At 40.5% G+C, this 25,286-nt stretch overlaps 1 protein-coding gene across 1 annotated transcript in view; it reads right to left on the reverse strand.

Annotated features, from left to right (window-relative positions):
* LOC139204373 (tight junction protein ZO-2-like) overlaps window positions 1–25,286 on the reverse strand; it is a 72,499-nt gene that overhangs the window by 31,035 nt on the left and 16,178 nt on the right. The window contains exons 2-5 of the mRNA XM_070834390.1: window positions 8,092–8,145; window positions 6,313–6,437; window positions 5,696–5,798; window positions 376–895 (exon numbers count right to left, since the gene is read on the reverse strand). Of these exons, the coding sequence (XP_070690491.1) occupies window positions 376–895; window positions 5,696–5,798; window positions 6,313–6,437; window positions 8,092–8,145 (802 nt within the window). The remainder of the gene's footprint in view (window positions 1–375; window positions 896–5,695; window positions 5,799–6,312; window positions 6,438–8,091; window positions 8,146–25,286) is intronic.

A 25,286-nucleotide genomic window follows, 5' to 3' on the forward strand; every position in this document is an offset into this window, starting at 1 on the left:
AGCTACCAAGACTGCAAACACTATCACACAAGCCTTACATAGACATCACCATCCCTGACCAGCCATCAGGCACAAAAAGATTAGAGAGGCAATCACTTAACAACTGAACAAAGCTTGAGTTTTATTCAACACAATGAAAAGCAAAGTTTCCTATTTCTCACCTGCCACAGCACTTGCTCTATAAACACTTTTTTGGTCCTTCTATGTACTAATTGATGTGACGGTGTTTTAACTGCTTTGAAAACAAAGCATAATAATCACGCCTCAATTCTGAGTAAAAAATGATTCATTTTATCCAGTCATGCAGCCCTAAGGTCAAACTAAACTTCTTCTCAGTTAAATGGGCAGCAATGGTTGGTAGCGGGAGTGTTTTACCTTCATTGGGTTTGTTCTTCACCAGCAGGACGTTGACAGGTTTTTCCAGCGGCTCAAGCTCTCTGGAAGGTTCTGGAGACGGAGGGTTGTCATTAAGTTGGTCCCTGCTCCTGTACCTCCCTCCTCTTCCTCCTCCTCCTCCCTCTCCTCTCTCGTACTTGTCCTCTATGCGGTAGCTGTCCCCGGGGCTACGTCCTCGGCTGCGGTACCTCTCGCGTTCGGTGCTGGTGTCCAGGGCTTGTCCCCGGCTGCCATCCCTCCTGGATCTGTCTGGGCTGGGTGAGGTTCTCTCCTGGCTCCTCCCACGACTCCTCCCTCTATGGTTGTAGTCCCGCCCTCCTCTGTACTCGGGGTCCAGGTATCCTTTGCTGTCAGAAGTGTGGCCTTCGTTATGGTACCAGCCATTGTCATTGTCCGCGTCGTAGTAGTGGGTGGAGGGGGCATATTCGCGACTGTCTGCACCTGGTGAGGGGGGCTGCTTCTGTGAGTGGGCCGTCACCTTACGAGGTCTCTTCACCGTCTGACAGAAAAAGAAAAAAAAAAAGCCCCTTACTTAAAATTATTTAGATCAGTTGTTCCCAACCTATTTTGTCTTCCGTGCTTTTACCCCAAAAGCACAGTTTACTTTAAACTTAAGCCGAACAACCAGCAATCCCTGATCAAAGGGCCTTGGAGATCACCTGGTGACATAAAGATACAGTAGATCGCTACGCAGGCAGGTGCCTGATCAAGCAGAGCTCTAGAAGTGATTATAAGAACTTTTAATTGGATTGTGAAAGTGATGGGGATGCCAGTGAAGAGAAAGTAAAATCTGTGTCACAAGAGACTTTTCAGAGAACCTGGTCAAGAGCTTAGCAGCAGCATTTGTGACCACTTGTAAATAATAATGGGAAATTCTGCTGAGGCAGGTGAAAAGCAAGTTATAGTAGTCAAGGCTGGACGATAATCATCCATTACCTATACTGCTTATCCGCCAGGGTCGCAGGGAGCCAATCCCAGCTGACTTTAGGTGAAAGGCTGGACCTGGTCACCATCAATCACAGGGCCAACACGTAGGACAGACAACCATTCACACTCACACCTACGGGCAATTTAAAGTCACCAATAAACCTGCATGTCTTGGGACGGTGAACTCCACACATAAAGGGTCCAGAAATTATCTGTCTGTTTTATAGTGTTTGGGCCAATTAGTTAAAACTGACAATATAGCCATGTTTTGAGACTTTAATGAGATGTATAATTGAAAATCATTATCATAGCAGCGATTGGAAATACCTAAGTGCCTTATTCGCTGCCCAAGAGGAAGCATATACATGATAAACAAGATAGGGCTGAACCTTGCAGCATACCACAATAAAGAATTTTAGATGAGGAGGTGAAGTTGCCAAAAGAAACTGTGAAGCTCCCATCAAGGTTTGATTCTTTGAGAAACGGTTCACAGTTCAAACTGTGCAGGACCATGAGCAGATAATAGGAAAAGCAGAAGAGGACAATAGTGCAGTGGTGCAGCATGCAAAGATGCTGGAATAAATATGGAATGATTAATGTATATACATGAGGTGGACATGATAGCATGTGTACGAACTGTGCATTTCTCTGCATTTACCCCTCAGTAAAGCCATAGTGTGACTGTGCTTAGATATTTGATGATACGTACATGTTAAAAGAAAAGTATTGAAACAAGTAATATAGAATTTGAAGGTACAGCGGTGTTTAGTGTTACAGATTTATTTCTGACACTGTATGATTGATAATTTGTGATGGTTGTGCCTATTCCCAGCTTCCCAGGACTCCCAGGAGGTCCTGGATATTGTGAGTCCAAGAAACATGAAGGTCTCCAAATACAGTGCTGTTGAGTATAGTGATGGGAGGGCTGAGTTGGGGTGCTCCTGAAGTCCACTGTCCTCCTTAAGTTTTGAGCTTCTTCAGCTGCCGGTTGTTCTGACTGCACCAGAATGCCAGCTGTTCAACCCCCCAGGAGTTTAACAGATGGGTATTAATGGGTGCATGTGAGTAGAGGGAGAAGAGTGGAGGGAAGAACACCCAACTCTGGGAGCACCAGTGCTCACTTTCAAGATGCTGGATGTGATGTTCTTCAGCCTCACCTGCTGCGTCCAATCAGTCAGAAATGTTGTGATCCACTGACAGGTGTGCTGACAGTGGACTGTGCCAGTTTGGAGAGGAGGACTTTTGGGATAATTGTGTTGAACGGCAAGCTGAAGTCCACAAACAAGAACCCTGCATATGTCCCTGGAGAGACGATGTGTTGAAGTGCAATCCTATGTTGACTGCATCACCCACTGACACGTTAGCTCAGTGGGCAAATTGCAGGAGGTCTAGCAGAGGGCCTGTGATGTCCTACAGCTGGGCAGACACCAGTGTCTCAAAGGATTTCGTGACCACAGATGTCAGGTTGATGGGCCTGTAGATCTTTAGTTTTGTGATGGTGGGTTTCTTGGGTACTGGGAGGATTGCGCTGTGTTTGAAGCAAGACGGGAGTTCACACAGCTCCTGTGGGGGCCGGCTAATCAGCACAGAGCAAGTTGGGGTTCAGTGTCTTGCCCAAGGACACATTGACATGCTGACTCATAACCAGGGATCGAACCACCGACCTTCCGATTGAAGGACAACCCACTCTCCTGTAGTTAGTGAGGTTCCACAGACCTCTCCACAATGACGCTGGGTCATTAGCTGAAAACCTGTTTTCCAACTTTTCAGAATAGTTTGTCTTTGCTACACTTATCTCCTCTGTCAGCATTTTCCTAACCTGTTTATACAGGCCTGACAATGCTGCCTGAGTTTTGCAGTAAACCAGGTATTACTGTATGTGCATAAGATATTTGTTGACACATGTTCTCACATGTCACACATGTGTCAGTGAGTTCATCCAGGTCTGAAGCAGCAGGCGAAAAAAGTCCAATCAGTGCATTTAAAGCAGGCCCGTTACATCAGCTTTGCCTCATTGGTCCGTCTCCCCGCAGTCTTGACCACTATCTACTATGTATTGCAAACATTGAAGGAATTAGAGCTGTGCTACACTTCTTCAAAAAGAAAATGTAACCAAAACAGAATTAAGAAAAGGGATTTATTATGGAAAGAGTTAAGTTTCACACCATTGACATCGAGCACTGAACCCCCTGGGCCAGAGAAGTATACGTCTCTCACGGATGAGAGAAGGTATTTAAGTTTTAATCACATTGGATTTAGTCATGTTTATTCATGTTGTGTCGTTTCATTGCAACAAGAGACGCAAGTAATGCAAGCTAACTTAACGTTAATTTGATAACTTACCATTAGAGAAGCTGACCTGTTTAGCTACCTACTATAGCTAACGTTATGTGTCAAATTCAATGTTGGGGCAACGCTTTTATCTGTGGTCAAAACGATCATACCAGAAATAACTGAACGTGTTGAATGCTGTGACATTATAACGTTACTGTATACGTTTGGCCAGCTTAGAGGCTACTTGTCAAAGTAGCACATCATAATAAGCTAAATTGATATTGAAATATATAAATAAAGGTCTCTACTAAATGACCTTGTTGCAAAATGGCATGTAATTAATGAAAAAATGTGCTGTGTGGCAAAAAATGCTGTATAACTTAATGAGTATGATTTGTCTAAACAACACGGCTTCTATGTCTGACAAAGGAGTGAGAGTAAAGATACAGCTGGATGTCGTGACAGCAGTGATTTAAAGAAGCAAGATTCCCTCTGCAGATTCCTTCAACATGTCAGGCTTTTATATTTAACTGTGTGGAGCAGTGAGATTAGTCCAGTATACACACGGGAGAGAATCACAGCTACTTTTAGAGCAGCAGCAGCGTGAGAGGCAGCCAGGCTGAAAACCTGAGACATTACTGCGCAGACTTAGAGACTTAGACCACACACACACACACACAATCAGAGGCTGTGGGAGGTTGTCCTGCAAGATTTGAAATGCAAAGCCCCCCCGCCTCAACATAAAAACATATTGTAACAATATATACTTGGTATATAATACAATAGCAGCAAATCAATCAGGCCCTAACCCTTTAAAATCATGTTAAGGTGAGAGCTCACACAATATATGGAGTGTTACCCCATATATTAATATACAGCCGCTCACACAGCAGAGTTATGTACTACAAGCCAAGTGTTTGTATTGAACATATTAAATGTAATTTACAACAACCCTAAATATGCTTTAAAGGACAAATTATGTTGAATTTACATTTTCAGGAGAGACAAACTCTAAACATGTGTGAAAATGTGTTCTGACTAACTATATGCACATATCATAAATGACTTGATTAAAATGTTCAGTTTGTCATGAATACTTCTACATGTACATTTATCCTGACATTTACATGACAAAAGCAACAGTCCCCCACTTACATGATTCGTAAACTTGCTGTAATGGCCTTGGTGACACAATTGATTATTCAAAGGAAATTGGGTTTAGAGATTTGATTCAAGCACAAAGTCAGCTATACTAGATATCTTCTCATATGTGTTCACATAGCATATAATGTAACTGTTATAGTCTCTGCCTTAAAGGCTTTAAAAGTTTTATTTTAACTACCTTCTAATGGGGTCTGAGTAACCTGCAGTAATGCATAATGGGTGCATTCACGTTGACATTCACATGAACTTAGAGCTGTGCATTTGTGATGGGGTGACAAACGATGCTTGTTAATGCCAGGTCTGAACAGGGCCACAGAAATGGTCAGGCACAGCCCCAACGACAATGGTGTGTGTAGGGATGGTTTCCAAAGCAATTGGATCATACAGCAGCACTCGGCACTTCTGATTCACACAGCAGCAAAGTTCCCAATCACAACAATCTTGTGAAAGATGAAATATTTGTTTATTATCTATGTTAGACCTGAGGCGAAGCGCCGGTTGGAGAAAAGCATCTAGAGTAGCTCTTTAAGTGTTTCTTGTGGTTTCAACGAGAACTCAGAACTAAACCGTCAGAACAAACTACCAAAAATACCCCACCCCACTTACCACCATGCACAGGAGGTTTTTCTATACAGCAAAAGCCCATGACAAGTTGCCCTTTAGGCAGTGATGTAGGGAATGATGTACACCCTGATATTAAGGAAACAATCTCACAAGAATACGAAACACATTGACTGACATTTTGGATTTTATGAGTGTTACTTGACTTCAAGGTTCAGTGCAGATGGTTAATGCACCAACAAAGGTCCCCCTGAGGAACCATCATGTTTTATCATCCCTGCCTTTTAACAGTGTGACAATTATTGCATCTACAAACAATGCCTTAACTCTGCAAAAGGACACTGTGTCTTCCCTGTGTGGGGTTCTTACTCACTATTTTGGCCACTTTGCCACATTTGCGGAGAGACTGCACAGCAAAGGAATGAGGCACGTTGTCCATGGAGATGGAGTTGACCTGAATAACACGATCATTCTCACTGGACAAAAAAGAAACACAAATAATAGAATTGTGACAACAAAATTAAAATCTGATAAAATGTTTCACAAAAAACTGCACCAAGTATTGAACAAGAAACAGTTATTTGCCTAAATTGACTCATGGCTTCTTAGGTTTGCTAATGGAGATAATCTCAGGAATCTCAGGAGGTAAGTACAGTACTTTAGACCTTTGGAACAATTGTTTTACTATGACACACTTGGCTCATTCAGTACAAGAGGTTTGGAGTACATTTATAGCCATTTCGGTTTTCTTGAGACCTTTTCAGCAAGTTATTTTGACGAACAAAAGAGTGCTAGCTATCTCAGCTGTATGTTATACAGACATGCAAATTTCAGTGTTTCAGTGAAATAAGAGATAGTAGGGGCCAACTAGCATCGACTTGTAATAGAAGTGAGATCCTGGATTTGACAGTTAACCAGTGCAAATCAAGCAACTCAGTCCATTAAATAATTTCCCATTGCGGAGGATTTTGGCCACTTTGAAAGACTTACTAGAGTAATCCTTCTGCTGGTCCTCCCTGCAGCACGTCTGACACAATGATTGATGTCTCACCGTTATCCACGTTGGGGTTGTCACGCCCACCTGACACAGCTATGCCAAAACCCATCTTAGAGTCCTTCAGAAAAAGAAAGCAATCAGTAACTATAGTACATTCAGACAGATTTTCATTCCCAATAACACTGAAGCAGCTGTGCAACTGTGGTGAGAGTCTTATCTGGTGTCATTTAGTTTCTGCCCAGCAGTTACTGGGGTGCTGATTGTTTGAATTGTTTGAATATCAAACTGTGATGATATTTATTGCATATCCTTTATATATAATTTATGTTGACAAATGAAATAACCTGGCAGGAAATCTCATTAGTTATGTTCTTTTCTGTCTAGCTGGAATGACTGCATGTTTCAAGTGTATTGCAAAATATACTGCATCTGATGTCCACTATGTCGCCATAGAATTATCTGTTTAAAACCACTAAATGGTTTCACTTCATAAGTGTTGGAGGAAACATGATTGCTGCTAGGATTAACCCTCTATTGCATGAATTATTATTTAAACATGATAAAAACAGTTTATTGTGTTTTTTTAATATAGAATATAATGGAAATATTAGAAAATTTTTTTAAAAGACTAACCAAATCCAACTAATACTTGGTGAAATGTATAACCCAATATCAATACAGTGAAATTAATATAATATAATATAATGAATGGCTTGTACAGTCAAAAATGCTGCCCACTATTCCTATTGTGCTTCTATATGGACTATGCAGTTTTATCACCGTGTATTTTCCACCTGTAGAGTATCTACAATATATCATCTTCAAGAAAATGTTGTTAAAGCTAACCGAGCTTATTCACAAAAAATGTACACAAAAGTGGGCCAAAAATAGTTTGGGTGGGATATCACAGTGCCTTCTGGTATAACTATGATTTCCATGGGTTAAAACATGATCATGGGAGAGAGGAAGGCCACCCGAAGCCCACAGAGCACGTCCAGAGCTCGGCCTGAGCCTGTCTGGAGACTGCTGGAGAATGCATGTTGTTGCATAGGGCAACCAAAGAATTTTACAGTTTTACAAAGAATTCATCACATCTAAATTGGTCTTGATGATGAAAATTACATATGAACTAACCCATATGAACTAGATCATGGTTTGGATAAAATACTGACAAGGGTAAACTGGTCATGTGCACCGCTTCAAGTCAGCATTGACTTTTATTCAGCATTCAACTAAAATCACCGTCTTTCCCTCAATTTAATCAAGTTACTATGTTCATAAACATGACACATGCCACAATAGTTGTGCATAAAGATAATTTCTAAGAGAGCACTAAGGATGGCACAGTGTTACTGAAACATCTGCAAATGCAATGAAGCATATGCTGCAGTGTATACCAAACACTTCTGCTCTCTTGCTTTTTAAGAAGTAGTTATACTTCCTGTATATTCCTCGTGTTCAAACAGCAGGAATTTTATCTCCTTCCTGTTCTTTATATTGTCAGGTTACGTCCTCCCTCCACCAGCATACACCACTGTTAAAATGAGGGACTACGAAAAGATACATACACAGTAGACTAACAGATGTACTGTTAATGACTGAAACAGTTTCATCAAAAAAAAAAAAAAAATTAATGATGTTCAACATCAGAATTTCCGCTTTATCAGTTGTCAGATTTGAAGGGATTAAGAATGTGTTCCTCTAATGCTTCAGGTTCATGAATCGTGATAGCTGTCTCCTGTTTTCAGAACATAGTTAGTGAATGGACTCACCCGGTGCAGAGTGACTGTGTACTGCTCCCAGACCATCTCTTCCATCCCTGAGCTCTGTAGGGGACACACACACAACAGGGTTAACCAACACTGAATTTTAACAGTGGCTAGAGAATCAATTAGGAAAAGGCCTCTGTGAATCAAACAATAACAAAAACATTCCTAGGTGTTGTAAAGAATCATGCAAAAATCTGTGAACTTTTTACAATGCTTCTCTCCATAAATTGTTATGTACTTCCAAGGGTGATCTGACGATCTACACTATGAGTATAAATAATGATTCAGAATCTCTGGTGGTAGTCTAAATTACAAGTCTATCACCAAAGATTCTGCCAAAAGTTACACACTCCATTAATAAATCCAAACATTGTGTGAAATATTGCAAATCAGTGAGAAGATGTGTTTCATAGCAATACTGTACTTTTTATGATTTATGAATCAAGTTACTTGATCAAGAAACCAAAGAAAAATTAACAAATAAATGCCTGTCTGATTATTTTATCCATGAACAAATTCTTGGTTAATTTTTCCAGCAACTTTACTATATCACCATATATATACTATAATATCCTATATCACTCCTGGTACACAGTGCTTTATCAGTACCTCTCTGTTTCCCCTCACTTTTTGCATTATTCAATCAGTGGAGTTTCATGCCCAGCCAAAATGCAACAGCCATCTACTTATGTAACACTGTCTATGGCAAAAAAAAAAAACAATTATAAGTGCACCAATGACACAAAGCTATACATTACCAATAACCTGTACAGAAAGAAGCCTCAACACAACTACATATACATATATAGATGTGGAAATATAGATTAAACAAATGTGTGTACTGCACTTATTGGGGGCTGAGGACATAAAAGTGGAAAAGGAGACTAACCCAGATTAGCACACGCTCACACACAGCACAGGACGAGGGTGTGCGTGGGTGTGGGAACTGACCTCTTTGAAAGAACAGTATCATGTCAATAACAGCAGCCTGCATATCTCTCTGCCTGGCTGGTGTGTAAATTTAATTGGATTGCTAACTAGTCCAGCAGACATTTGCCCTCATCCCTTTCCACCTCATCTCTCCCTCTCTCTCTCTCTCTCTCTCTGTCTCTCATATAAGTGATGTGTGTGCTGAGCCCTGATGACACTGATCGAGGCAGGCAGCTCTGTTCAACTTCAACTGCTTATAACTAGAGCCATGAATGAGAGGCAGTAGAAGAGGGCCAGTGAAGGACCACGTCATTGTATACTACATTGAATGCTTCTCAAAATCCTTTAAAAATGTGCGGTTTGGAGTACTTGACAGCTAAATATGTGTCAAATTACACTTTTCTAAGAAGTCAGAATACAATCCTGGAATATCATAAGCATACTATCATACATCATACATTAAGTATGGTAGTTTATGCTACTTTAACAGTAACTTAACATCAAACATCAAACACTGACATCACTGTGACATCACAAAGCAAACTTCCAAACACAGCCAGCAGTGCTGCTGGAATTCAACTTTTCATGGCAGCCATATTTATTGTAATCATAGACAGACTTTGAAGAAGACAGTAAAGCTGGCTTTGACTTGAATGACTCCATTGTCAACATACCTGAAAATACAACATTACCGCATTATGTAAACCTATGCATACATTTGCTTTTGTAATGTGAAGACAAATATGAATATGTACATGCCAAATAGAACATTGTGGCTCAAACTGTATTTGCGCAAATGTTGTATCCCTGTCTGTGCTTTGTGTATGTGTGTGCACGCATGTGTGCTTACTAAGTAGGGATACTTCAGCTGTACTTACTATAGGACTTCTCAATCAGAGAGTGTCCCATGAGCCCTGACCCAAAAACCCTTTCCCTCCGAGTAATGACATATGCCCTTAGAGTCTAAGGCAGCGAAAACAATAACCAAAAACAATAACCGTGGTAATATTCTATGGTAGTTACAAGAGTGTGAAGGACAAGGTCATCTGCTTTGGAACATGCACCAACAGAGCCTGACAAACAAATACATCAGGTTATTATTATTTACGCATCACTTATTACTGAAGTGTTTGTAATGCGTAAATGCTTCAGTGTTTCTCCTACCCCAAGTTCTGCAATAATATGTTGCTTTCCAGGTACCACTGTCCCTGACATAGCAGGTAAACTCCTTTAGATTTTGGCTAATGAACTGGTTATTGTGCACATTGCCCTTTGGCATCTTTTGACTTCAGTTTGTCCACTTGTTCAAAGCACTGAAAAGATCTGCGAGTGACACTCCAGTGACCATTTGAATCCCATCTTGTGGCTGCAGTAGTGGGCATTCCAGCAGAATACTGTGGCTGCATACCTGGTTCTCATCAGCCTACATTAACAACTTTGACCTCTTTTGTGAAGGTCTCTAATGAACTACTCCAGCAGATATAGGTAACAATCGACACAAATGACCATGCACCTCCTGTCCTTTCTTGAAACATGCGTTGGTCTTAAGGGAACTGTTAAACACCTGCTACATTCATTCCTTTCACACACAACCTTTTCTGTTGTTAAAGCAAATGGCAGTTCCTCTGTTTTAACTGTGGTGTCCCTCAAGGGTCTATTCTTGGCCCTCTATTGTTATCAATATACACCATTCCTCTCAGCTAGATCACCCAGAACCAAGGTGTTTTCTATCACTCTTATAGATGATGCACAGCTAAATGTTACTCTCCAATCTAGTCACTTCAATAATTTCTTTGCCCCCCCCTTAGTGATATAAAATGTTGGATGTCCCAAAACTTTTAAAAAATGAATGCTGATAAATCAAATGATGGACAAACACACTCCACCAGCCGGCTTCAAAGTAAGCACAGTTCACCAACTAAAATTATTAAACACGCTGGGGTTATTTCTAATGCAGATCTATTTTGAGGGTCATGTTAAGAAAACTGTCATGTCCTGCTTCTTTCGGCCAAAGAAAATGTCCGCAATCAGATCATTCCTATCTCCCAGTGATTGGCACAAAGTTATACATGTTTTTATTTTTTAGACTACTGTAATGCACTGTGACAGTATCAGCCAGAGCGCCCTCCACCTACTCCAACTGGTGCAGAATTCTGCTGCCCAAATTTTAAAAAGCTTCATGAATACAATGATTTATTTGATGTTGATTGATTTTAATTGATCACCTTTAAAATGTTAAATGGCCTTCCTCCAAATTATATAAAGGATTCATTGACTCCTCATGTGCTTGGGCATTCTCTGATATCAGAGAATGTTGGTTGTTCCCTGACCAAGAATTACCAGACAGGCCACATTATTAGCGTCTCTTAAATACCTTCTTGATACTTTCTTTCATAGGAAATATTTAGGAATTCTTATATATAGGTAAGTTTTATCATTTTCACTCCTGACATTTTGTGTTTCTTAATTCTATCTTATTCACCATGTTTTACTATCCCTGTGTTGTCTTTATTTGATTTATTTTAATCTGCTGTTCTTGACCTTGTTTCTAAATGTACTGTTATTACCTTGTTATTAGTATCTGTTGTTTCTGTTTGTGCATAAAATATCTATTTTTAACATTCAAAATTCTTTGCAAACGTATACGTTTTATCAATTTATCATCCTGGTTAGAATGGGCTATACGATAAAAGAACATACTGAGTATGCCACTGACTAAATTTCTCTGTCTTTTCTACAAACACACTATCACAGGCATCCCTCTCTGCTGTTTAACTAGACAGTTACAGTAATTACTACCAACTGATGTAAGCATTGCTGAGCATCACTGTGTCGCTCTGAGTCCACTGTGCTTCACTGCCTCTCTGTTATATAAAAAGTACACACACATACACACACACACGCTAGTACAGTACATCACAGTGACAATGTCAAAATCATGACAGATTTACACAGTTGAATATACTGCATTTTTCATTGCAGATAAAAAAAAATGTATTATACGTATTTTAATACATTAATTTTAGGGGCAAATTTACAGAACGTCATACTACAGTGAAAGTCAAAGAAGTGAGGTGAAAAGACATATGTCATTTTAGATGAAAATCACTTAAATTCATCAATGATGTCAAGATGATAATACATCTCTGTATTGTGTATTGTATTGTGCTACTTACACCAAAGAAGAGCAAGAAAAGAAAATTGACAAGAAAATAACAATTGCTCTGATAAATAGACATTATTTGAACATTGCATCTTCTTTGTTTGATGAAATTCTCACTTATCTTATATATTTTTGCACAATTTTAGACCAAATCCAATCACTATTATCTTCATTATAATGGTTGGAGGTGCAGCAGAGTACACAACAGCAGTACACAATGCACAATCTAACACAACAGAGACCATCCATTAAAGGCATACAAGAAAGCTGTGCATTGTCATCTCAAGGCACTATGTCCTGCACAGTAAAAAAATAAAATATATATATATATATATATATACACACACACACACACACACCAACATACACACACACACATACACAGATTGATTGCCAGCAGAATGTTTCCATGATCGATTCTTCTTCAAAGTCAAGTCAAAGAGTAGATTTTTTAAATGATGTTAACAATGTATATTATATCATATATACACATTAATTCAAAATCAGCAGACACCCTCAAGATATAACGCACCACATCAGTACACTCTGCTGTCTACTATCTACCCATTCATTCATCCATGCATGTATTTCCCACCAATTTCAGCAGACAGGAGTTTCCAGCAGGTGTGTAGAGGACAACCAGGCTGCCTTTCAGCTGTTCAGTGTCCAGTCCCCTCAGCTGGATCCTTGCCCTCCCACCATTGCCGCTGTCTCCCCCTTCCCCGCAGCCATCTGAGGCCCCAATCTTGCCCATCTCAGCCTGTCTGCACCGATGCCAGCTCTGGTAGCCAGTGCAGCAGCCGGTCGGCAGCCACTCCAGACTCATGGTTAGCAGAGGGGCTCCTCAGTGCTCCTGCAAGCAGAGCGGCCACAGTCCCCCTGCTCTGGCAAACCCACAGCCTTGTCTAGCAAAATCCTGCTTCAGCATGGTCTGGCTCAATTTGGGTAGTTAACACTGCATCACAACCAAAAGAGGCTTCTCACAGGAGCGAGTGCTTAACCTTTTTGCCTCGGTGTTCTACCTCCAATCTGGATAAGCCTGTGCAGCGGCGGATTAACCGAGCCCTGGGAGGGAGGAGAGACTAAAAATAACAGCAGACTCACAGCGCCTCCTCCAACTCCTCCTGCTCCCGTCCCACGGAGAGTCCTGAGTGTTTGCACTGCGCTTCTCCACTTCCTGCGCAGGCTGGATGACATGGCCAGGTAGAGGCAGGATCCAAAGGTAGAGACAGGCTCAAGAACTGCCCAACACAGCACTCTGCCTGTGCTCCCTTCTCCCACTTTCTGTCACTCTGCACACAGTATCCTGCTGCTTTTCCTCCGCCTCTCTCTCTCACTTACTCAAACACACATTTGTTATACCATACATGTGAGGACTTACGGTTATTTTTGTATATTTCCTCTTATATTTGTTTTTAAAAAACAAATACAAAAACGCAAATTCTGATTCATGAAACCGCACGCACACTGCACACACCCATGATTTAGTTACATCTGTGAAACTCTATGTTAATCAGGATTATTGTTTAATTGGATGTGTGTGCATTCGCTGAAATATTCCTATCTCAATAAACCATTGATCTGATGATACCCATTTGTCATGCAACATTATCTAATCTCTAATATCAAGCAAACCACTGGGCTGTATAACAGCAGTTTTGAAATGTTAATATTTAATATTTTAATATCAAAGCACTGTCACTTTAAAATATACAAAAAGTATAGTCTTTCTTTCAAAAAATTAAAGTTATATTTTTAAGTAACAAAAATAATTTACCAAACTCCAGCAAAGTCACTCCATAGTAGTTTGTGGCAGCAATGGTCACTTCATTGTTTACCAGCCACCATAAAACATAAAAAGAACAGGAGGGAAGGTGACCACAACAAACTTGTGGAAGGACATGCAACAGCTACCATCCACTGGAGACTTGAAGTTGAGGAAAAGCAAAAGACTGACAAGCTGGCCAAAAAAGATAACCCTGACAAAACCAGTGTGCACTACCTGCTTAGTACAGAACACCAGACTAGATTACAGTAAGAGCTAAACGACACCGAAAGTTGGACTAAAAGTCATCACAACTCTAAATGAATGATCGCATTGCTTGCTAGCAACTGTTTGCTAATGCACACATTCACCGTAGCAACTTTATAAAGTGATAATACGTCAATATTATTTTGTGGCCAAAAAAATAAAATACTGCTGCTTTAAACCTGAACCAAAACCAAAGCACTGTAAAAGCAGAAACTGCGGTTTCAGCTGGTAATTCAGCTGATTCATCATCATCTGAGACCGGTCTCACACTTTAACATTGTTGTCAATCGTCATTTCATACATTATTATTAAAATATTTATTATAGCTCCTTTAAAATTCGACAAATGTGTAGTGAGCAGGACTGCTTACAGTGTAAAAATCAACTATCTGCTATATGGTGGACAAACTATGTAATAAACATTGTTACTTGTCTGCCAACATATATACCAATACCAATATATCTGTGATAGTATAAAATTGCTATGTTACAAACCAGCAATTAATGTTGCCTTTCTAACAGTAACCACAATCGTTGCAGACCATAACCAAGTTCCATTTAAATAACTTTAAAAGTACTGTAGATGCTTTGGAAAAACATTGTGGCAATATATGATTTAAAACCCTTGTACTGAATGTTTCAAATGTCACTGAGTGTAATGCAGAACTGTTTAATATCAGTGTTTAGTAGTGATATGGTCGCAGTAGTAACATGATTAAACCTCTTGTATTCTTTGAAAAATGACCCACAGTCGTGAAATATATGCATAGCTTGTATCCAATGGGCTAAGATGTGTAAAAGTTGTGGTGTGGTGAGCTGAATATAGCATGATTGATAGGAGCGTGTCAGCAAACAGCAGAGTAGGCTGTGGTGAAGTAAATGAGGTGATGTGTAGATGACTCAGAGATTTACATTGGTTGAGTTGAGGACCACTTCACTTGTTACTGTAACAAGTAACAAGTAAAAAGCAAATCCAAGCATAAACATGTAAATGTGAACCAAACTGATAAGCAATATCAATAAAAGTAATAGTATCGATGAAAACCTAAGGTTTCTCACCCCTGGTCGCCCTACTGGCAGCACTGCCCAGTGCTCCAGCAGGTTTCCTGCAGTGTTGAGGCTGGTGGAGGACGTGACTGCCTCTGTGATGGGCTGGACGGTTTACAGTAATTACACCGTCTCAAAAATGATGTGGTTAGGATTTGTTGATGTTAACATTGTTCATGGACAAAATGTTAGTAACATACAAACAAGTGAGTGGTTAATTGTTCCTAAAGTAGAAAAGGCAGCTGGGTGGCTCTGTGACTTCAGACCCACACTGATCCTCTGGCAGCCTTTAAAATGGATGACACATCATGGTCTGCTCTTAGGTAGGTCTCTCAATAATTAATACATCAAAAGTGCACATACAGTGTTTTGGCAGCTGAAATATATGCAGTCATCCTCTTCTCTGTTGTGGACACAGTTCTGTGTTTTTTAATGTGTGTAAGGCTGTGTGCTCTTTAAGCAGTGACATCGTAGATGTGTTCATAGAGTAAATCAAAACAGTTAGAAGTAGTAATAGTAAAGTAATTACCCTGGATGCAACTCCAGGTCTAGATCTAGAAAGATCTTCACTATGAGTTCATCTAATCGAGGCACTGCCTAGATCTTTGCACTCAGCGCCTAATCAGGCGGTAGTACATTACAGTAAAGCCCTTAGTTCGGCAACATTTGGAGCTCAGTAACTGACAGGAGCCAGCTGGGTCTGTAGTCCAAAGGACTGAACTGCAGTTACACCCTGGCAACTACTATTCTTATTTTATACGTGTAACAAACACTGCTATTGGTAAATACCAGAGGTGAAGGACTTAATGTGATGTTCTCCAAACTGGACCCAAATGCGTGCATATAGCATGTCAGACCAAACTGCTGACTGGGCGAAAATAATTAGCCAGACCAGTGAGGACCACACGCCTGGGGCTCACCGCATGCCCTCAAACTTCAAGCCTAACATAACCTGTGTGTGTTACATCCAAACCAGATGGTGCCCTTACAGACACTGCACCAAGCACGGAGTGAGGCATACAACCATCATTGGGATATGACAGGACAAAGGTTGCTAGTTACTTTTATTCTAAAGTAAGAATGATAATAATAATAATGTTATTGCCTGTGTAGAGTAATGTGTTACAGATTACACTACTTTCTCGTTACTGTCACCAATTGAGACCAGCACTGAACCCCCGTCTGACGAATGAATGTGGGAAATGTGTATGGAAGACACCTTGCCCATTGTCCCTCGGGGGCCTCTGATCGAGACAGAAAGCCTGTGGACAATGTCAAGCCAGTATTGGGCCCTGTTGCACTGGGTCCAGTCTTCTTGTAGTCTGGTTTGGGATTGCAGGCCAAAGCGGGTGGTAAACTATAGACAGGCTACATTGAACAGAGATCAAATTTGATACTGATTATGCAACATAGGGGGGCAATCTGTGGAGCAGCTGCTGCAACACTATACTTCCAATACAATCAATGAAATTGGCTTTACTAGGTGTGAGAGCAGCACATAAGTGCGTGAGTAAGCTCTACAAACAGGCCAGGCGTCTATTTATACTTCTGAAGAAATGACTCATAGAGTGTCTATATATTTCTTCAATTTAAAAAAATGATAAACTGGATCCGACTTAATGACAGCCAATTAGCTTATTGGAGGCTTAAAGAGCTTTTATTATTATTCATTGTTTGCGATCACCTGCATCCTTTGATAATAGCTGGCAGGAGGGATTGAAATAGCAGACTGAATGACACCCCACTGCCTCATGACCAGAAAATTAGAGGAATAAAATCCCCTCACCACCTCCACAGCAGAAACCTAGTGATGGATCCTTTTCCTCCCTCTCCAGCTCCACAGGAACAACAGAGAAGGAGGTCTCCACACCAGTCCGATTTGTTCCCCATGCTCAGCGTCAATGGTGCTGGCAACTTGATAGCTGTGCAGTGATTTAGCATTTGTCTTGTGCTGCACATAGCCCAAAGTGTCTCGTTTGCGGCGGCGCATCCCACATACATGAATGGGATGATTTTATGAGCCTTTACTTTCCTCACGTGAGGTTGGCCAGAATTGCGTTGTGTGATTTGCTTACTTACTCAGCTAACTGAGTCATGTACTAAGTAATGTAAAACTTAGTGTGCTCATCTGTTGGTATCTGTTTGGCAGGTTATGATTTGAGCACATTTGTTTATGCTAAATGTAGTACTTGTGAGGATTTCTGGAAAATACATGTCATTGTTTTCTGTTATTAATTGATTTCCAATACACAGACATTTGCACAAAGCAAGCATGGTTGTCCATTCCCATGTGGAGTATCAAGTACTTGAAAAACTATAAAAAGGTACATTTTGAACAGATAAAAAAAATGCATGATTCATTTGCTATTCACTATGGACAATCATGCAATAAAACATCTTAAATCAATTGACTGCCCTAATGGAAATCTGTAAACAGCTAATTGAGCCATGTAACATCGAGTGCATCATTACATTCCTTGATGAACTTCATGAAAGACTGTTTTTTTTATTTACGCATATGTTTTAGATTTTACACATGTACATCTAGTGAATAAACAGATTTATTTTGCACTACATTACTGGAATGACTGAAATTAAAGTCTATTGAAGCATATTGCAGCATTTCTGATTCATTTCTGCTACATGGCCTATAAGGTAACAAATGCTGTGAAGAGGTACCGTTCTTGGAATTTTGAGTTGTGCAAAAAAAAAAGAAAGAAAGCCACTTCAAAGACAATAATAACTGGTATTGTAGTACTGATTGTTGGTGTTGTTTTAGAACTTTTTAGATGTTTGTGTTGCTGGCAGACAAATGTTCTGGTACAAGAGTTGAACCTCAGACGGTTGCACTGGTGTATTTTGGATGTGAGATGAGCTGCATGTTGGGAAGAGAGCTGTTTGATGAGTGTGATATGACCAGCTGTAAAAAAAAAAAAAAAAAAAAAGCTGCACTGCAGTATGATATGTGTGGTGCTGCCTTCAACATACTTCTCTGTTCACTCTCTCCCCATTTACTCTCTTGACTCATGGGTCATGTGGGTGTGTGTGTGTCTGCGGGTGGCCCTCAGAGCTTAAGACAGGGCTGCTCAGTGCTGTCACAGCACATCGTCATCACAATACCCTCACACCAAACACAATGCTCTCTCTCTCACTGTCTGTGCTCTCTACGTCGCCATGATTCTGGAGTAGCAGTTATTGTCACAGGATAGAATGCACTGGCTACAAGTGAAAGTGATGACAAATTAAAACGGACACTTCAATGGTGATTAACACTGAGAAACTGGGTCACTGCAGTGTAAAAGAGTGAAATGTAAAATAAGAAGAGAACCCAGAAGTGTGATATCTCAGGACGACTGGGACTGTTCATTTATTCCATTAAAAGGAGCTCCAAGTTTCACAGGAGCTCAAAGACAACTGAGATCAAACGGAGCTTGGTTGTGGTGGCAGAGTTAGCATATCTTGTCACATCCTTAGCATCAAAACGTGCACTGATTCACATTTTATTTTGCTAAAGAAAATCAATTAAAACTCAGTTAAGCCTGCTGTTCGAGCCATTTAAACAGTTTTCCACCTTTGCGTTTATTTTGTTGTAATTCTGGTTTTGTTCACTGGCGGGTATTGTCTTCAATGAGACTGGCATCAGGTAGCGTAGCAGTGGCTTAATTGGGCCAAGCTACCAAACTGTATGATTGGATATGTTCCACATGGATGCAATTGGCATTGTAAATATCTTTAAGCAATAAAGGAAGCAGCAAAAGACTCACTCTCTCGTAGTTCTGTTTTTGGTCACCACCAGCTCCTGAGAAAAATATCTGGCTCTTTTACTGCTAAACGTTCTACAATAATCACCAGTTGGTCTACAACCTTTTGCAGCTGAGCCATGACAGTGGAAGCCACATAGATAATCAATTACCTAAACTTACTCTAAAGCTCCATAAAGCTGCAGGAAGCTGTAGATTCAGCTGATTCTGCCAGAGACGGCATTCCTATTGTGACATTGTTTAGTCTTTTCATACAGTAACTGTAAAAGTATCAAGTTAATGAAAATTGCAACAAAAAGCAAGTTCCAATGTTTACTGTACAGTATTGTATTGTTTCATGTACAGCACTGCATGACATTGTTTATTTATCCCAAGTATGTCCACAAGCTTTCAACACTAGACTAATATCTCTGAAAGGATCGAGGAGTGTGTCTCGGGAGACGAGAACCATGCTGAACACACACCCTGAGCCTCGGTGCTGTCAAAACGTGTCTGTGAAGTGTACATTTAAATGAACGAAAATGATGTCATGGAGTCATGATCCTCACATTTCTGACACAAACTGCATCAATCAAGTTTAAAGTGTCAGCTCTCTCTCTCTAACTGACAATACATTTTAAATGCCCGTGCTGCAGCTTTTGCATCAACTATATCAAAGTTCTACATTTCATTTTCCAAAATTTCATTTCCCTAAATTATGAGTGCACACATTGATTCCACACAACGATCGTGACGCATTAATTACCTAGTATAGTGGATTAAAGATACATTTCAGGTTGCAGTCCGTTCTACCGGACTTTGCAGGGGAACATTAGAATACATTTAATGCAACAAAGGATCCCTTTACTGTCATACGGTATTAACACCAGGATACTCCATTGACAGCTGGAGGTTTCTCTGGCCACACCCTTATCAGTAATGTCACAGCATATATTTTCCTTTGGCTGTGAACAGCAAACCATCTGCATTGATGTCAGAAGTTGCCACCTGTCTCTCTGATGGGGTCGGGTCACACTATCCACTTTGCTGCTCTTTATAACAGAACACCTCTACTACTAGTGAGATTTCTCCTATGAAATGCAACACCTGTACTTCACACTACGAGCCTCCCACAAAACTCCATTAAGCTGCAAGAAGGCTTTTAATGAGACAGTACAGCAGTATAGCCCAACAGTGACCGGAGCAGAGCATTGAATATAGCTTATCTTTGATGGTGTACTGATGGAAAAGAACATTATACTGAATTGGATAGCAAGTCAGTTCAGGAAGGAGGAGAAGACGAGGAGGAGAGAAAACAGGGAGACTAAAATTTCCTCAAACAATAAAGTGGGAAATTAAGGACAAAAGTCCCTCAACTTCAATGGCATTTTATATTTGGAAAGTATATATTATTATGAAGTTGGACATTTATAGAAAAAGGAGTTAAAGGCCACTGTCTTAATTTACTCTTTAAATGGAACGGTTTAACTTTTCAGTGACATTAATGACTTTGTTCTGTCTTCCATTACTTCTGACCATTTATTCCTTTACCTGGAGACTCTGGATTACGCTGCTTAATCCTCCATTGTTCACTGTTCATCTCTTCTCCAGCAGACATTTTGACGTCATCTTCCCCTGGTTATCCAGACCCACTTCATCCTTAAAGCTGAGAGCAACTTCTACCATTGTTTTATCTCATGTCTTATTGAAACACTTCTCTGCCCTTGTTCTTGTAAATTTTTCAGAAATCATCTTTCCATTATAAATAAAGAGGCAAACAAGGCTCCTCTAGAGAGGCGGCTAAATGGAGTGAGTGAAAGTACGGTTGGTGGAACAAGGAACGGCTGCATCTTTACTCGTGCGCAAACAGCAGTGGGCATGAAGTGGATGCTGGGACAGAAGACGAGGACGTTACTGCTTAGCGTGACCTGCTGACCTCCACCAGTGAAAACAGCCAAAGACAAACTAAAGCAAAGCCATACTAGGTTTAAAACCAGAGGACAGCAGATGCCTCAGTTCAGTGTGCAGTAAATCAGCTTAGTTTTAGTGTTGCACAGCTGAGCTTTTTGTCTTAGATCTGGATTTCAAATTCTTGTAAAGCTTTCTAAAGATGTCACAGATGTCAGGCTGAATAACAGTGACATAAAGCTTAATGAGGCTGAGGAACAGGAAGATTGGGCTCTTCACACTGTAGCTCACAAATGAAGATGTAGAAACACACTGCAGTGATGTTTCAGGGACAACATATGGGGGAGGTGGCCATTAGTGCCATGTAGAGAGTGACGGGGCGGGGTTATGATTCTTCTTTTCCATTTCCTTTCCTTAATACTTCGGTTTGATTTTCCTGAGAGACAATGTTAAGTGTCTCACATGCACCACCTGTGAGGTGTGTGCACAGCATTTCTGGAACTCACCTATGATTCGCCAGGTGGGAAAGGGATGGATTCAGCATGTGGAGATGAGAGTGAGTTAGCTTGTGCCGCTGACACAACTGCAGCTATACGCCTTAAACTCCTAACTTTTTGTGAAACCAGTTTTGTTTTATATTGAATGCTATGGAAGGAGCAATCAATCAATCTTTATTCATATCGAGCCAATTAATGGAGACGACAATGGGACGTGCTGTCAGAGCTCATGCTGCTGGAACGGACCTGCCCACTGCTGATCACGGCTAACTTGTGGGTGCGCCGACTACTCAAGCTCTTTAATGTTGTAAACAGTCCCAGCAGCTTCTTTCTTCTTTACTCGTGTTTCCCTTTTCTACACTCCAGGTTAGGCCTAGTATTCACTACTGACCACTCCACCCTAAACTTGGCTAGTCAATAACACTTAACATACTTGGAACTCAGGAACAACACACGTTAGGGTTAAAAATCAGCTGGACTACAGCAATAAATACGAATTATTACCTTCTAAATAACTGGCTAATTCCTCTTATAAAATCCAGTAAAATGTGGTGCTGAAAGAACTAGTCAATTAATCAATTAGTCAGGCAGTACCAAATTACTAAATTACTATTGTGATAATTAGCTTCATCTTTTCATCCATGTCCCGTTTTACATTAGGGCTGCACCTAAGAATTCTATTCACTCATACTGACACCCAACACCCAAGTTGTAAGATGCCAATGGCCCTCCAATTAGTCTGTCAGTGTAAGATTTATTCAAATCTTTTGCAATCTCAGCACTGCTAGGTAAATAATGCCAACACTGAGAGACATTTAGTAGTTGAGAAGACTATGTGTGCCTGTCTAGTATGAAAAAGGTCAGCAGAGGGTGCTCTGAGTTTAGCTCGGTAAGGGTGCACTGCTCTCACAGCATCAAGGTCTCATGATCAAGAACGATTATAGAACTGGTGCACGTTTAGGGAGCGCCAGATGATGATATTAGTGTTGCTGATGACTGTCATTGATAAGCTTTGCACAGGTGAATCCTGTGATTATTAAATGTGTTGCACTAGTCTGGACCTGAGGGTGTGCATACAGCATATTGTTTCACAGGCAATGAACCGTTCCCAATTGTTGCACTGGAGATGCATGGGCCAGAGGTGACATCAACTGCTGTGTCAAACCAATATGCTTATACAGTATGAGAGCACAGAGCAACTAACACCAGCACCATGCAAACGCAGCACACCACAGAATGTTAGCATGATGCTGAACATCTGCCTTAAGATGCAGGTCAAATTGAGTCCAAGTTCAGCTTAGACTGATGAATAGGGTTGGGCGATGTCTGCGGAATCAACATATGACAATGTCCACAGGGGGTTGAGCATCTCTGTAGCAGCCGTACAGTCTATGGTGGCAATGAACACAAAAGAGCCTGGAAAAACATAGGAGCAACTAACAGTGAGAAAAGGGGAGTAGAGACTTGCCTTTGAGGCGCTACCTCTCCGCTGAGGTACCGACAAGGGAGCACTATACTTAGGCAATAGCTTTACTCCACTGGTGCATCACTTGGTGAGCATGCTGTGAGGGAGGGCAGCTGTTACCCCATGTGGCGGTTTATAAAACCATGATATTACAATGGTAGAGGCTCAGTGGTCAATGGCTATGTGACACCAGCCGAGCCCTGCCCATGAAAGATAAAAAAAAAAATGTACAACCCACAGTTCAGCCTGACAACTTCAGTCAGAGATCAGATTAGTTGAGATTTAATTTAATAGTCTCAGTTTTCACTCTGGAATCCGATAATAGCTGAAACGCACATTATGTTCCTTTTGGCCTTTGTAATGCTTGTTCCTACTTGCTGCCATGCAGTGGGCATTAATAAAAATGTTCAGCATTTTTTAATCTGTTTGTTTTGTTGTCATACTTGAAAATAACATACAAAAATGACTATGTTTTCATATAAATGCAAGCCGTGACACACATCGCCAGGGAACAACGTGCAAAGCCATACTTTCCCTACTTCCCTAGCACGTCAACACCATCTGAGCGTCTCTTCTCTGCAGCTGGCAACGTAACCTCCAAAGCCAGAGCCCTGAGCATTTGGACATGCTAACATTCTAACATTCCTACACTAGTGCAAAGACTGTGTAGAAAGAACAAATGTGTGTTTGAATGAGTATTAAACAAACAGGAATTGTGTGTGTGCATGCTCTGCTACACCAGTCAACCTCTATACTTCACTTTGTGCTGTACATCATGTTCACATACAGCACATTGTTTTATCAGCAGACACTGGAGTTCAGATTTAGAATATCTAAAGCAAAAGCAATGTTGAAAAATTCTAGAAATTTTTGTGTTAATAATTAGTTAACTATTTGAGGATTATTCGAATAGAACAAAACTAAACAATAATCATAGAAACTATACCATTTTTTATAATTTAGCAAATATTAGAAAATCATGAACCACCCCTACTATTCATCAGTTTTCTTGTGTGTATTAGCCTTAGGGCTTCTAGCATAGCTATAGAATTTTAATCACGCTAAACACAACAGTCCCCAACTGATTCGAAATTTCTTTTACAAAAAAAAGACTCATTAACAGAGGCAGTTTGGAAACTACACTCTCTGTCCCACAATGTGCAGAGGAGGAGGAGGAGGGGGGAGGAGGAGTGTGTAGTGGTGAAATGACAGAGAAGGCTTTCATTAAAATAGAAGTTTAATCTTCAAAGAGGAGCTGAGAGGCTGAAGCGTCCAGGGATTCCCTATCGCAGACTGTGACCTTTCCAGCCCACATCAGTCCAGAGAAGGACAAGTGAGTTTCAGCAGAGACGAGAAGAGTTGAGAAGAAATCAGATAGAAGAAATGACTCTCTGGCTTAGAATGTTCAAATGACGAGCACACTGTACACGGTTCTATCTGCTTATATCAAACTAAAACATTCTTTTTGGTGAACTGAGCTGATGAGCATTTAAGCTAACACGCAATTAGTGTTTTTATTTTGCGCAGCATCATTTTGTGAAACATGATAACTGGACAACATCACGCTGGTGCAGTTGTTTCCAGCTGTTATGCTCTTCATAAGACCAAAGACATCTGACTGTATAGCCCACAAATACCTGCAGGAGCTAGTAATAGTATTTGTCTGGAATATCTTGCTTAGCCTGCTTCCACCGCAACCCTGCCACTAAAGAGCAAAAGAAAATGAATGGATGGATGATAAAACATAAAGCAACTCAGCCAATCATGTGCCAGCTGTTCAAAGGTTTGTTCAATATAACCTTTTTTTTTTATTAAGGACTTTTGATGACAAAATTCTCAACATATCTCTCAACAACAGTGGTTAAAACGTGAATCCCTTTACATAGAGACACAGTTTTATAAGCGAGATTCCGCTGTTGACTTGCGGCTGTAACTCGGATTTGCTATAGTTTAGTACAGAACGTGTAATTGGATGACTAATACGTCAAAATATTCATACATCCTGACCCAAAGCAGTTTGCCCTCCCTTGTAGCAATGGGATCTGCATTCAGTACATGCATTCCTCAGACAGAAGCGCCCAAACTGCATTCCAAGAGCTCTGTTCTGCATGGCTGAAGTGTTTTTTACCTTCAAGGCAGTGGTACATTTGACAGTCAGCAGGGACTCCTATTAACTTCAGTGGGAGCTGAGGAACTACTTGGCTGTCTCAAATATCATTTGTATCGCCCTCAAAAATCCAGTATCAGTTGGATTTAGGATTACTATAATCTCAGAAAAGTTTTTTTTTTATATAAAATAAATAAAAATGGGAGGACCAGACATTGTCAAGTCCAAGAAGCTAACTGTTTGTACAGACTCGCTGTTAAGATCTATAGGGGCAGCAGTAACAGCAGCAGATTATTGGCTGCAGATCATC

The sequence above is a fragment of the Pempheris klunzingeri genome, chromosome 7 (assembly GCF_042242105.1).
Source record: "Pempheris klunzingeri isolate RE-2024b chromosome 7, fPemKlu1.hap1, whole genome shotgun sequence".
NCBI classification, from domain to species: Eukaryota; Metazoa; Chordata; class Actinopteri; order Acropomatiformes; family Pempheridae; genus Pempheris; species Pempheris klunzingeri.